The sequence below is a fragment of the Perca fluviatilis genome, chromosome 12 (genome assembly GCF_010015445.1).
Source record: "Perca fluviatilis chromosome 12, GENO_Pfluv_1.0, whole genome shotgun sequence".
Lineage (NCBI taxonomy): Eukaryota > Metazoa > Chordata > Actinopteri > Perciformes > Percidae > Perca > Perca fluviatilis.
The window spans coordinates 15,455,504-15,470,472 of record NC_053123.1 but is presented as its reverse complement, the minus strand read 5'-3'; the positions used below and the strand labels follow the sequence as shown (position 1 = coordinate 15,470,472).

Sequence of the window (14,969 nt, the reverse complement as noted above, 5' to 3'; positions counted from 1 at the left end):
CTTTTAAACGAACCTCTGTGGTCTTTGTCCGCCCCTGCTAACAGAGCGTAGAAGATGTGGTAGTTTCTCTCTCCAGGATTCTGTCGAACCACACGGTTCTTGGAGAGAGAAGATGGTTAGAAGAACATGTTAAAAGTACTTCCTGAGTGAATTGATTTTGCTGATGACTACTTCGTCAGATAATCGACTTTCTGATCCCAGTCACTACTACTGAATGTTTCAACACAACACAAACTTACCTTTTCCAGCAAATCTGGGGATTGAAAGTCAAAGAAAACAATCCTTCTGAAACAGACACGTGTGAACATGTGATTTCTCTACGGTATATCTAAAGTAAATCATTGAAGGATACAGTCGATGATGCAGCCTCCCTGAATGTTTCCGTTCTGGGAAAAGTGTAGCTGGATAAACTTCCCAAAGCGACTGGAGTTATTGTTGTACACAGTCTTAGCATTCCCGAAGGCTTCCATGATGGGACTGCAGACAGAGGGAAGTCAAATCAAATTATCTATTAAAAAAAGCCTTTTTGTTGTTGTTGCATATCCTATGTCTGTCTGTCTGTCCATCAATGTGTGTTTTGATCCAGATGTTGATCCAGGTGCAGATTTTGTGCAGCCTGGGCAAAAGCATGCACTTTGTCATGAATTTTGACCCATATGCTGCATCAGTGACTAAACCTTTTCTGATATTTGAATGGAATTTAGTATATTGATCAGTATTGGAGGGTCGCCACAAAGAGCCACTAACCAAATAAACACTTCATTGTTCATTCCCATAAATATAAAAGATGAGCTTTCAACAAAATATACAATATCAAAGCACCAACAATGTATGATTCATGAATCACATAACCTCAACGTTTCAACAAATACAAAATAATACAAATAATAACAAAGAAAATATGGTTATCGCTCTTACACTTTTCAAATGTAAAGGGGACAAGAAAGCAGGTGTTGGTTCTTGAATGAGGTCGGGGTTTAAACAGTACCTGCTCTGGACGAGAGCCTGCTCCACCCTGGTGGTCCTCTCTGACAGAGGAGTGCCTGCTGAGTTCTGACTCATCACGGAGAGAAACTTCAGCAGCAGCTTGGTGCTCTCGGTCTTCCCGGCACCACTCTCCCCACTGACGACACAAAAAGAGAGAAGTAGAAGTAGATACATAATGGATCTTTCAAAATGCTATATGTTCCATTTTTTTCAGAGCCAGAACTTTCTAGTATGTATTAGTTTCATCCTGCCTCCAATACTTTTGAAATAATGGGAGTATTAGTTTATTAAATGTTGATCTTCACCTGATGAGAACACACTGGCTGTCGTGTCTCTTCCACAGGCAGCGGTAACACTCATTGGCCACGGCAAAGATATGAGGAGGCAGCTCCCCCATCTGGTGTTTGCTGTACAGATCGACTGCAGTGCCGCCATACAGGCCCGCTATATGCTTATAGGGATTTACTGCTGCCAGGATGGAACCTATGTTGGTCTGAGGGATATGAAAGAGTAGACAAAAGTATGAAAGGGGAAGGAGGAGATGAGAACAGATTATCAGTGAAAGATGACAGAATACACATGGTATGAAAGAAAAATGCTTGGTATTTTATACTAGAATTTGCAACGTTCAGTAGAGTCACCCAGTTTCCTGTGACACAGTGCTTGTAGCCAGTAATACTCTCAAACTACTGCACATGGCCTAGTTTGCACTGAGGCTGTTAGTATTTTAGGATCCATTGCTCCTGCTCGGGTAATGCGCTTTGGGGGTAAGTGCCTAACAAAAGTGTGTTTGTGGGTCATTTCCACAATGATATTGTTCTGCAAAGCAGTGCAGACCCTCCGAGATGAGATTAGGAGATAGGATTTCAAAAAACAGAGTTACCATGTGACTGTGGCTGTGGGCAATGCATATTTTAATAAAGCTCAAGTAGTGTTTCAAAATGACCTCAGTGTTCTGTTGAGAAAATAATCCTGGGAGTGAGACAAGGTCAAACAAACATCTGACATCTTGCATTCTTAGGGGAAAGCAGCTCTGAATACTCTTCAGTGAATTCCAGGAGTTATGTGCATTTTGTTAAGTGTTATTTAGTATTGTTATATTTACACTTCTCTGTTTGCTTCTGTTAAAGTTATAGTGTTAATTTCGTACAATGCCCTCAGACAATCCCCAAAAACAGTGTGTAAACTTGTTTGAATCCGCTGTGCAACTTATACATGCATTGGAAAGCACGATGGAAGTAGTAAATGTAGAGTAACAGCAAGAATGTGAGAGTAAATGTGGGTCACACTTCTTACTTAAAACACAACACATCTTATTGTTGCGTAGCATTTGCCTTGCAAAAAAGAAATCACACCAAAAACATTTCTGGTTGATGTTTTTGATGGTTGAGATTTGTTACCCTTTGAAATCTCAGTCTAGCTGTGCTTAACATCCCAGTTCCCAGGAAAAATAAAAAATAAACCCCCAAACAAGACAATGGACCCACAGCTTCCATGCACATCATGGTGGTAGACGGTAAATATGCTCACAGATTAAGATAAAGTGTGGTGCCTTACATAGATGTTGTCTTTCTGGTAGCGCAGAAACAGGTTGTGCATGATGGCAGCTTCATGCAGCTCTGCCAGCGTGGACATGTCCTCTACTCCATGGATGCCACTGGGGAGCATCGGGTACACCGTCTCCCTGTTCAGCTCCGCCTTCTGGAGGTAGATCACCTAGAACACACACACACGCAAAAGGTTACCTTCCCCAGTTTTATGTCAGTGCTTAAATTGTCTAAACCAACAGCCTGCATAGCATGAACATGCAGCGTTTGGGGGGTGGCATAATTTGAGGGTCACAAATGATATAAAACAGATAAAATACTTCAATACATTTGAGGACTGGGGCGCCTGGGTAGCTCACCTGGTAGAGCGCGTGCCCATATATAGAGGTTTACTCATCGACACTGACCCGCAGCCCTTTGCTGCATGTCATTCCCCCACTCTCTCTCCCCCTTCATGTATTCAGCTGTCCTATACAAATAAAGGCCTAAAATGCCCCAAAAAGTATCTTAAAAAAAAATACATTTGAGGATTGGAACCAGTTAATTAAATGAATCTACGATTCATTGATTAAGGCTTTCCACCAAGAAGCTGTTTAGCTGGGGTGACAAAGCTACCAAGATCCTGGCGCATCTTATCACGTGAATAATGTAATTAGTAGATGAAGGCCTCAACAGCAGCCGCACTCATGAAATATATGACCTCTGCAGTGTGGTTTAATTCATGTCAGCCTGGCAAATATCAAAATTGTTGACAACCGACTCAACATAATCAACATAATTTCAATCCAACAATACAGTACACTATTGTCCAGGTGAACTGCATCATATATATCTTTAGTATTACAGAAGCAACAACTTGACGCTTACTTTCACTACCTCCCTTCACAGCTGGCAAATCGCCAGAGGTCTGAACAGCATTGAACAGGTGGGCAGTTAGACAAGTTTACACAGATCGGAATCTGACTCTTCCACTGTGACCATGGCACATGCATGTATGAATGAAATGACAGATTGAGTCCCTGATGTGTGCCTGTCTGTGCCTGCTACCAGCATACCTGTCAGGTAGAGAGCCCCCTGTCTAACTTCTCGGACTTCTCTCCTTGATTTGTTCAACTAATGTCACATTCCTGCCAAAAGACCAATAAGATGCAGCAGTGGATTAATGTGATGATTGGAGATATGCCTGTCTTGACATTCAAGACCCATTTTAGAGTTTTGACTTGAAATGGATCAAATGGGAGCTAGTGAGAAAGACAAAAGGAAGGAATAAGAAGAAGCAGTTTCTTTTTAATGAAAGAGGAAAATAGTCTCATAAACCAACATTGATCAGCAGAGACTCTCGCAGACTTTCTGAACTCTAATGGAAGAGACATGAGATAAGAGAACAGACAGACTACAACGGTGTTGGTCACTTGATGGGAAGCAGTATTTAGATCAATACTGATGGACAAGAAGCTGTGGTTTCCCAGTACATTACTGCTGGCTCTTCTGGCATATTCAACTTTTGGGAGCAGACACTGTTTTTTTTACAGACAACTACTGAGTCAGCAGAAAAGAAATTGTATTGATATGTACTATGTATGTGTGGATTCCATCTTTTGCATTAACTAATATAAAAGTGTGGAAAAAGCCGTCTATAGTTGTGAAATGATAAAGTGACTCTGGTCTCCCTACTGTATATGGCCATTAGAGAATGGGTGTACGCTGAGACAATATCACAGTAACAATGCAGTAGTCAGTGAGTTGCTACATGTTTTGTGGTATTAAGGTTTGAGAAAGGGTAAGGAAGACCTCGGGGAGAAAAGCAGCATGTGCAGTGATGTCATACATCGAGCAGAAGCTTGCAGATTTATAGTCAGATGTCCCTAAACATTCGGCTTTAACCCCCCACCCTCTCCTCTCTGGCAAATTGGCCCTGATTCACCAGGCAGGGCCTAACTGACTAATAAATCAACAGGCTTTTCACTTGTTTTATATCCTTAATCAGTCTTATCATTTTACATTCAGTTACATCACTCACTTAATGTGATTGACATCATTATCATCACCTGGGCTCTGGTGGATCACTGCCTAAAGTGTTGTCATACAAATCCATGTTCTGTTTTGTTTGTGAATGAGAGTAAAAGGAATCAGCACATTATTTGACAAACGCATCAAAAAGTGCAACTGCATGGGGCGGCCATGTAGGCTGAGTCCTTTGCAGCGGCACGGGTTTGAATCCGACCTACTGCCCTTTGCTGCATGTCATCCCCCATCTCTCTCCCCCTTTCCTGTCTATCTACTGTCACTGTCTAAATAAAGGGAAAAGCCCCCAAAAAATAATCTTTTTTTTTTTTTTAAGTGGATAGAATATCGATTTAAAGCATCTATGGGACTCTGATCAAGATTGCTGATCTTTAAAGCGAGACTATGTTACTATAATCTGTAAGCACATTTACCGTGTACCTCCATTAATTACATTACATTATTAAATGTAATGGTAAATATAAAACGTAACAGTGCAACACATAGAGAAGACTCATATCAAAGAATATCTATCTAAAGTTTGCTAAATTATCAATCATTAGCCACCATAAGCTAGTGGTCATACTGACCAGTACATTGAGTACAACACTCAATCAAACAAACCAAAGAAATCTGGGATACATCTTCTGTCTGTGTTAGCATTCTTCACATTCCCAGAACACAGGTTCAAAGTTACTTTGAGGTGGACTGGGAGCAGAATTAAATAGGATAACAAACAACTAGGAGAGGCTACAGGTCTATGTTACACTCTCGATTGCAGTGAGGACCTCAAGTTTCACAGGAGGAAAGCAAACCAGTTGGCTTCCAAACACACAATGAGTTGCGTACTTGGAAAGCACCCTCACCACTCCTCCAGAAAACTATATAACACATGAGAGGACTTGCTACTTCATATATTTTCATGTGTGTGGATTTTTTCTCTAAAGTATGTGTTTCTGTTGCTGTCTCTAGATCAGATGTTTTTACCTTTGTTTTTGATCTTCTTTGGTTGGTTTACTGTTCCGATTTTACAGAATCAGCCTCGGGGGACTTTGCCAGAAACATCAGAGATGCTCACATAAAACTAAGCTGGAGTTTCCAGTACCAAAAGAGGTTTCACGTTTCTCTGTTTTTGCCCCACTGTTGTCTTTTATCGCTTGGTTTCATTGTTGGTTTCATTCCTGTGAGATAATTCAATGAGCTCTGTCCTAACAGCCACAGCATTTCTCATCAATATTAATTTAATATTTATTTGTTTCCAAAATGATTTACAACATTTATAACAACATCCAGTAAAAATGGCTAAAAGAAAAGTAAGATGGAATATGGGAGCAGATATGGTCTAGACACAGACTACTCTTCTTTACTATTTCCATTTCAATTGTCAGGAGGTGCAATAATGTCCTGTTAGTGTCCATTATAACTATTAGACATACTGGAACATTTTTCCTACAGAAGCTGTAGATCAGTGAAGGTCCACATGGCGCTACCAACAAAAGCCTGACTAACCCAACTGTGATGTAACACTGTGTGTCGACTGTTATTGATCTTCACCTTCCAAAAAACAAATCCTAGTTTGGATCTATGCATGTGCTCTTAATTCCTGATCTAAACACACAAAGCAGATATAGTACATTTTGAACACAGATTGGCTCTAAAGGAAAGTTATTATTTCATTTCTGCTCATGGTTTCGGTCACTGAGAGCATGTCTGACAATTATCGCAATGTTTCATGTGGGGATGCAGCCTCATCAATGTTAATGATTTGAGTGGTGTAGTGACGACAGCAGATCATTTCGTGCCACTTATAACAACATGTGTCTCGTGATTGAATTGGGAATATGTTCACTGTACAAATCAATCCTCTCCAAACGGGTCCTGGTGTGCTGACACTGGTACACTACGCTTCCAGCTACGAGGCTGGACACAAAGCGAACAAATAAACAACACCACCAAAACCTTTATAACTGGCCTTAAGTCTTGGATTTTGCGTTGAAGCTAATTAGGTGACTAATATGTCCTTTTCTTTGCTTTCTTCCGTCCTTCTCTAATAAAACTGCCAACATCAAAAACCCACAACATAATAATCAATGGAAAAATAATCATGTGATATATAGTATTTCAATTAAGTGACATTAAAGATTGCCAGCGCTATTAGTATCAGATCTGAAGAAAATTGGTTGATTAAAAACAATCAGCAACTATTTTCATAGTTTATCGTTTAAGTCATTTTTCATGGAAAAATATAAACCGTTCTCTGGTTCCAGTTTCTCATTTGTAAGGATTCATCACTGTTATTTGTCTTATGTGATAGTCATCTGAATATATTTTGGACTGTTGGTCACTTACAGTTAGGGGCATTTTCTTTTATACTTTGACATTTTATAGACCAAGAAAATTATATATATCCATTAATCAAGAAAATTATCAGCAGATTAATTGATAATGAAAATAAGTTAGTTGCAGCCCTACTATTAAGTGAGTTGTGATCAATTATGAAATGTTTATTCTTTAGAGAGAACATTTGCTCATTAATTAAAATGTATCAAACTTAGACAACATGAAAAGTCTCTCTCAAATGATACAGACTAAACAATGGCAACAGTTTTCCTGATGATGACACAATAGCAAAAACCTGAATTTGAAACTTTGTTGCAGCTGTAACGCTCTTTCCTTTTGTTCGCTCCTCGCTGAAACCACACCCTGCTGCTGCTTTGTTCGAGCAGCTCTGCTGAATATTCACATGTAGGCGGCATCAGGCTCTGGAGTCCTGGGGCCTTTTATTGGCAGATATATTCGAGCCTTTAGAAATGACACATGGGCAGATACAATATCACAGACTTGTGGACACAAACACTGTCTTGTTTATCACTGTCTGTTTTTCTCCTCTTTTTTTTTTTTTTTTTTTTAAACTCTGTCTGACTCTCTGTCTGTCTTACAGTGAATCCATCTGCTGAGGGGGGATCCCACCCAGACCCCCGAGACACAGAGGGGAGGAAGGAGTTAGGCCTATTAAAAGGGGAAAATTGTAAAAAACAAATAACAGAGAGAGAGTTTTACATTACATCCTGCTCAAAAATATGACATAATCTGAAAACATGGCATACAGCAAACCAAGAACCCAGAAAACATTTGTTTAGCACACACACACACAACAGTTGCTCACAATAATGTTTGTGTGAGCATGTTATTTCTGTGAGCGCACTCATGAATATACATCACTCACAAAAAGGCTCACATAATGGCCCCATTGACCAATAATCCAGAAAAAACTGAGGGGCCATCAATGAGCTATTTTAAATCTCAGAGACTGTATAACTTCAGGCCGTGGACAACTTCAGAAATCACACTTGGTGAGAGACAAATTATTGAGGCAAAGCATCAACCCAAAAAGTAAATGAAAGGCTTTGTTTATTGTGTTAATATCATTTAGAGCACAAGAAAGGACGATAACATAAGAAATAAAACCAAATCAGGAGAGGCTCTTTTTTATCTTGAGCAATAAACTAAGGTGGTATGCTTCTTTAGCAGAATGACCAAAATAATGAATTAAGGGCTGCAATTAACACTTTATCAATTAATTTGCTGATTACTTTCTCAATTAACCAATTAGAATTTTAGAAAATAGTACAAAAAAAAACATCCATCACAATTCCCCAAACCCCAATCTGACATCATCAAATTGCTTGATTTTCAGTTAAATATTAAATAAGACAAACAAACAAATTCTCAAGATTTGGAAACTGTAACTGCAGAGAATTTCTGGCATTTTTGCTTGAAAAATGATAATGATGACTGGATTATCAATAGATGTCTAGTAATTGATTAATCCACAATTTTTGGCCATAATTTTGCTCTGTATGCTTTACAACAGACAAAAAATATGAGCTATAGCAGTATAACATACTGTATGTGTCAAATGATTGATCCATAAAAATAAATAAAAATGGGGGGGCCCTGGTAGCTCACCTGGTTGAGCGTGGGCCCCATGTACTACGGTTTGTTCCTTACCGCAGTGGCCCGGGTTTGATTCTGACCCGTGGCCCTTTGCTCCATGTCATACCCCTCTCTCTGACACAGTTCAATCTCAATTTTATTGTTCAGTAAAGTGAAGATGACATCATCAGCAGGAGCTATTTGGTTCAGGTGACAGAGCCTCTTCCTGCTTTTCTTTACATGTGTGGCTCACGCGCTGTTAATCCAGCTGGTGCATCTGGCCACAAACACACACACACACACACACACACACACACACACACACACACACACACACACACACACACACACACACACACACACACACACACACACACACACACACACACACACACACACACACACACACACACACACACACACACACACACACACACACACACACACACACACACACACTTATCTCAGCTTCAACGCGTCTGCTGTATGTTACTGGTCCACTCAGGTCTGTGGTGCACTGGGGATGAGACAGTGATGCATGATGATATCATGGTGAAAGTGACAGCCGCCAGGTCAGCCTGTTAAAGTCGAGGCAGTATGGGTAAAGACACACTCTTGAGTCTGCAAGCTGAGCACTCAGGCAGGTCTGCACCTTAGTGTGAGCACTGAATCCATGGATAATGGTATATCCCACCCCCCTGAGGAGAAAATGCTGCCAGGATACATTTACCAAACCACCTCTGACACTGCACATGGCTGTAAAGACACCAGGACAAAGACAGACTGACAGACAACGCAACACACACACACACACACACACACACACACACACACACACACACACACACACACACACACACACACACACACACACACACACACACACACACAAACAAACAAACACAAACACACACACACATTATACCCTTAACCTACTAGAGGAGCTGGTTTAAATAAAGATTACCAAAATGCAAATAAACGTCAGAAGATACGTCCTCCAGGAACAGGGGATGACATAAGATCAGCCAGCGATCATGAAGGTGGAGAGAGTCTGTTTTTCAGTCTCACATTCTTGTCATTCTGGCTGCAGACTCTTAGACCATGTGCCTGGCCTGATGACCAACACATCTTGAGCTTGCAGTGAGGACAGTCCAGCTTCAGTTCAGCTGCAACACCCTGATCATACACCCAGTCAAACATAAAAACGTGACATCATGTTAACCAAATGTTATTTCTTTAAATCCTACTGAGGGTTGTGAAATGTTTTTGTACTGAGATCAAAACCCTGTGGTATTCTCCGGTCATATTTAGATGATAAAGAAGAAGTGGGTTCGAATTCTCTAATTCTCTTCTCAACCACCTACTTGGTGCTGTGAATCCTTCCTAGCTGTGATAGATGGTGTTTGCATCAGTCAGTCATCCATGCCTCTTTGACAACACATGGTCAACTTCTCACACTACAAGAATCCCCACTGCTGACCATAGAAACAACACATATGCTCAGGATGAGTTCATATGTTCTCCCTCACACATCGTTTATACTGTAACTCTCTACCATGAGCGCACCACCCTCAGCTCATGGCCTTTGCTCAAACCATGCAGCACCACACTGCTCCTCAACAGCTGGGCGACCTCTCTTTCATACAGTACGCCACCCTTCTTTATATGAACAGTTAAGGACTCCAGTGAAGGAATAACGCAGGACCTTGGCTTGTGGTTAGGATCATGGTCATGTGACATAATCTGGATGTGGACAGAGTCAGTCCTTGGGCCCTACCCTGTTCCTTCCCGAAGCCCTGACCTGACCAAAGAGGTGCGGCTGAGTTTGGACAGTCAGTCAGGAGCCAATGGACGATCATATGTGCTGCTCAAAGTCTTGTTCAAAGGTTTGTTCAGCACAAAGGCATTCCACTAGATAAGAGTGGTACTGGAAGCTTATTTTTGACCAATACTCAACATTCGATTCGACTCGACTCGACTCTCTCTCTCTCTCTCTCTCTCTCTCTCTCTCTCTCTCTCTCTCTCTCTCTCTCTCTCTCTCTCTCTCTCTCTCTCTCTCTCTCTGACAGGATTTCCTCCAGACACAAAGACCACCATGCACTGCCAAACAGATAAGCTTGGGCCAATGACTTGACACAAGGAGCCCATTCCTGTCATTCTTACTTTATTACAAAAGGTGTTGATCCCACTGCTGAGGCCTGAGATGAAACACGTGTGCAAATAATTAACCCCCTCACATACACACTTTAGAAATGAAAGATGGGAGGAGGCTTTAATGTACATTATATCAGTAAAAGCCTGTAAAGCCTTGATATGACTTAAATGCAGTTTTTCTTGCTTTAAGGGGTTTGTAGAATCATGTGAGAAAAATCCTTAAACAGATGAAAAATGCTTCATGGTGCAGACACACTGGGCAGATGAGAGTTTGGGACGGCTTAAAGTAACTCATTGGCAGCATTAACGCTTCAGCAGGGAGAAAGTCTTCTTACCTTCCCATAATCGGTGGTGAGGACCAAGGACGAATCATCACAAGAGCTGACGGTGGAGGGGAGGAGCTGTTCTTTGTGTCTCAGCCAGACACGAGCCCCCTGCAACACAATAGGCAGAAACACATCATTAGCATCTGGACACAGGGCTCATATCGGAGTCATCTGTTTGAGGAAGAAAGTACTGGACATTTGCATTACAATCGCATTTTCAGAACAAGAAAATGAAAAGTTCAACCCAGAAATACACTAAAGAAATATCCTTATATGTTTAATATGAACATGGCAGATGAGTAATGGCAGAAAAACTGGGATTACGTCTACTGGTTTTCTTCCTTCACTGTCTTTCCCCTCATTTTTCTCTTTTTCTCAGCATTGCTCACTGCTCTCTGCCACATACCCTCCTCCCTCACCACACCATGTCATTGCCCTTTAGTAGAGAAAAGCTGTTTGCCAGGCCAAAGGGTGTGTCAGAGACTAGAACTAGTGTTATATACAGTACATTCAGTAAAACTGTCAAAAAGGCTTTCAGTCTTTGGTTGTGAGGGCTACTTCACTCCATAAAATAGAAAAATATGTACCCAAATGACAATTTGCCACTTTAGCAAATCAATCACTACAAATGTTTCTATCAGGCAAACCACAACTAGCTTCTTGCCACCGGCCCAGATCAGATCCTGGTTCCAGATGGAGATTAACACCAGCACTACAGCTGATCTGGGCGGCTTGTCCTGTGTTTGTGTATCCATGTGAAGTCACCGACCTTCCCAGACATGTTTGTTAGCAGCTCAGTAACCAAAAGCAATAACAGGAATCTGAGGGCGATTGCTCAGACTGACTGTCATTTCCTTACAGTGGTGGAAGATACATTTATAGAACCGACTGCCTAGTGGATGAAAGTGAACGCCTGTGCGGTCTAAATTGTAAATTTTTAGGATGACTAGATGACACAGTCAAAAACAACAAATGTTGCCTTTTTTAAATATCTCTCTCTCACACCCTGACTACAACCAGGAATAATCAGCGCCTGTACCATCTTAGGCAGCTGAGGAAGTTTGGAGCCTCCCCAGCAATTTTAAGATCTTTTTACTCTGCCACTGTGGAGAGTATCCTGACACAGAGTATGGCAGTGTGGTATGGCAACAGCTGTGAGAAGGACAGGAAGGCCCTCCAAAGAGTGATCCGTGCTGCTGAGCGTTGCTGCGGCTCAGCTCTCCCATCCCTGGATGAACTCTATCAGAAGAGATGTTGGAGTAGGGCTGTCAAGATTTTAAAAGATCCCTCCCACCCTGGCAGCTGCCTATTTCAGCTGCGGAAATCAGGCAAGCGATTCAGGAGCATCATGGCAAATACGGAAAGACTCAGGAGGAGTTTTTATCCACAAACTGTTAGGCTCCTGAATCAAAACATGACAAACTGCTCAATGCACCTTGCACTGTAAGCCCTGGATCTACTTTAGTGAGCACTTTAGTAGTACAAGGTTTTATTACATTTATGAGTAGGTGTATCTGGGTGGTATATCTTTATTTTTAGCTTCTTATTAATTCATGTTTTAAACTTAACTAATAACATAATTAAGTTATAGAATAAAAGTTATGAGATAGCACAGTCGGAGTGGAGTCAGGAATTCCTTTCACTGCTTGTTGTAAGTGTATGACTATGCATGTGACAAATAAACTTGAAACTTGGTTAAACAATATAAATTACTGAAAAACATCTGATGGTGAATTGTTGACCTTCAAAGGAACATTTTACATTTTTGGAAATGCACTTATTTGCTTTCTTACCAAGAGTTAGATGAGAAGATAGATACCACTCTCATGTTAACTGTAAGGCTACAGCCAGCCGACGGTTATCTCAGCTTAGCACAAACACTAGAAACAACTAGCCCAGCTGTTCTACCTTGAAGGTAACAAAGTGTGCAGAAAAGACAATTTGTGGTTTTACGAGGGGTTATGAGAGTGATCTTCTCACTTAACTTTCTGCAAGCATTATTTCCCAAAATGTCAAACTTTTCCTTTAAGAAGCAGGTTTGTATTTCCTCAGTTTATGGTCTCAACTATAAATAATGTAATGCATATTGATCTTTTTGGTTTTCAGTGTAAGATTTATAGGATGTGCACTTTGAAGATATGTGGCCTGTGAGTCACTCTCTCTTGTATAAAGCTTTTCTTTATCATCACCACCATTGAAGTGGCTGGAGAAAACACGCAGCAAAAGGGAATTGTGCGTCCGACAGAGCATAAAACTGAAGAGATCAATATGCATGGATTCCACTAGGAAACCTTATACAAGGTCACCACTTCCAGACATCAATCCTCATTAACTATTAACAACAGGCTGCCACGTGTGTGCACACACTCATCTGTGGAGCACACATGTATTTGCCACCGGGGTCAGAACAAAGATCGAGATGCTTTTGTTTAATACAAAAGCTATCTACGTGAAATGCAATCTGCTTGTGCCAGTGCTGAATCACAGAGACAAAGAGGAAATTGGTCCAATAAATCAACTTGCTCAACAGCTCAGGGTGATGATTGGCTTCTATTCTTTTCTTTATGTTGTGATTTAGGCTTCCTTTTTGGACAAAGAGTCACTCAGTCCAACCAGCCAGTCTGCAAACCTACTTCCATCATCAAGAATTTTTTTTTCTTCCAGTCGACTAATGGAGCGCAGCTAAATGTAGCTCTCTCAAACCACGGGGGAGAGCAGTGAGTGGGATAGAGGGGGTCGTGTAAATTAGGAGGAGGCTGAGGGGTGGGGGGGGCGAGAGGGGAAAGAGGAAGGACGCAGGCACCTGATAATGTCCCGCCTTCCATTGTCTGGAAAAAGAGGCAGACAAACAGAAACATCAGGACATAAATATAACAGAGGCATTCTCCAACACGTGGCCACACATTAACTCCATTTCATATGAGACGATTGGTGACTTCCATACCAGCGGATGACTGTGTCTGCCTGGTACCAGCCTGGCATGCATGCCCTATTCAGGGAAAAGTCGCTTCACGTGAGTTCGCTGAGGTCCAGTAAGGAGATTAATAGTGCTTACTCTATAGATTTTAAGAAGATCAGTTGCTGTTATGTAACTGTAAATCACAGGCACTTGAAATCCGCAGAATATTGCTGGTACTTGTCGTTTTGTAGATGCTGTTTGCACTCAGTGGCGTTGACAAAGCAAAAAAACATGCAGGGAGTAGGTTATAACAAAAGGTAGATTATACGAGATGGTATACATAGTGAAACAGCAGGCAAGCCATGACATGGAAAGCAGTGAGATGGCTCATACTGCTGTGTGTCTCTACACCACATTGCGGTATTGCTTCAACTGCAGTGACGCAAATTAAAAGGATAATTTTCCAAGAACTTGACTTGAATGGTTTAGTTGCTGAGTCAGTCTCAGAGGTTTTCCATTCACGTAAACAAAGAGAAGGCCAGTAACTATTTTATGGATGAAGACAGATAAAAACTATTCACACAGCATGCTCATTGCACATGGTTCAGACCCAATCATTTCCATAATATATGTGGTTAATTAAATGAGTCAACACTATATGGTAAACCAAAAGTCCCATAAAGATGCCAATTCTGGCTTGGCTTGCTAGACCAGCGTCTGTCTGAGAGTTACTTGCTCTCTGGAGATCTGCCCACCAGGCACTATAATCTAAATTGTGCAGAAACAGCCATATCAGTAGATGCCTTACAAACAAAAAGCTGTATTAGTTTCATTTTGAACATGTATCAAATTCTATCAACCATCTTTAGCTCACATTTCTTTTTTGTCATTTCAGTTTTTATTCTTAATTCTGATTACACTCATTAACATAATACTACATCAAATAATACAAACTTGTTTTTCATTTATATATACATTCTAGTGTAGTAATTTAGAGATATTCAAAAATAAATTAAAAAATAGAAAAGTAAACACTATAGACAAAAGTATAGACACAAAAATAAATACTCCAGCAACCCATGTTTTCTAATATCCATTGCCCTCTCTGAGATATTG

The 14,969-nt window shown here is 40.9% G+C and overlaps 1 protein-coding gene across 1 annotated transcript in view; it reads right to left on the bottom strand.

Moving 5' to 3' along the window:
* myo10l3 (myosin X, like 3) overlaps positions 1-14,969 on the bottom strand; it is a 56,744-nt gene that overhangs the window by 29,725 nt on the left and 12,050 nt on the right. Inside the window, exons 2-8 of the mRNA XM_039817732.1 lie at positions 10,964-11,062; positions 2,545-2,703; positions 1,293-1,480; positions 989-1,123; positions 353-477; positions 240-253; positions 14-98 (exon numbers count right to left, since the gene is read on the bottom strand). Of these exons, the coding sequence (XP_039673666.1) occupies positions 14-98; positions 240-253; positions 353-477; positions 989-1,123; positions 1,293-1,480; positions 2,545-2,703; positions 10,964-11,062 (805 nt within the window). The remainder of the gene's footprint in view (positions 1-13; positions 99-239; positions 254-352; positions 478-988; positions 1,124-1,292; positions 1,481-2,544; positions 2,704-10,963; positions 11,063-14,969) is intronic.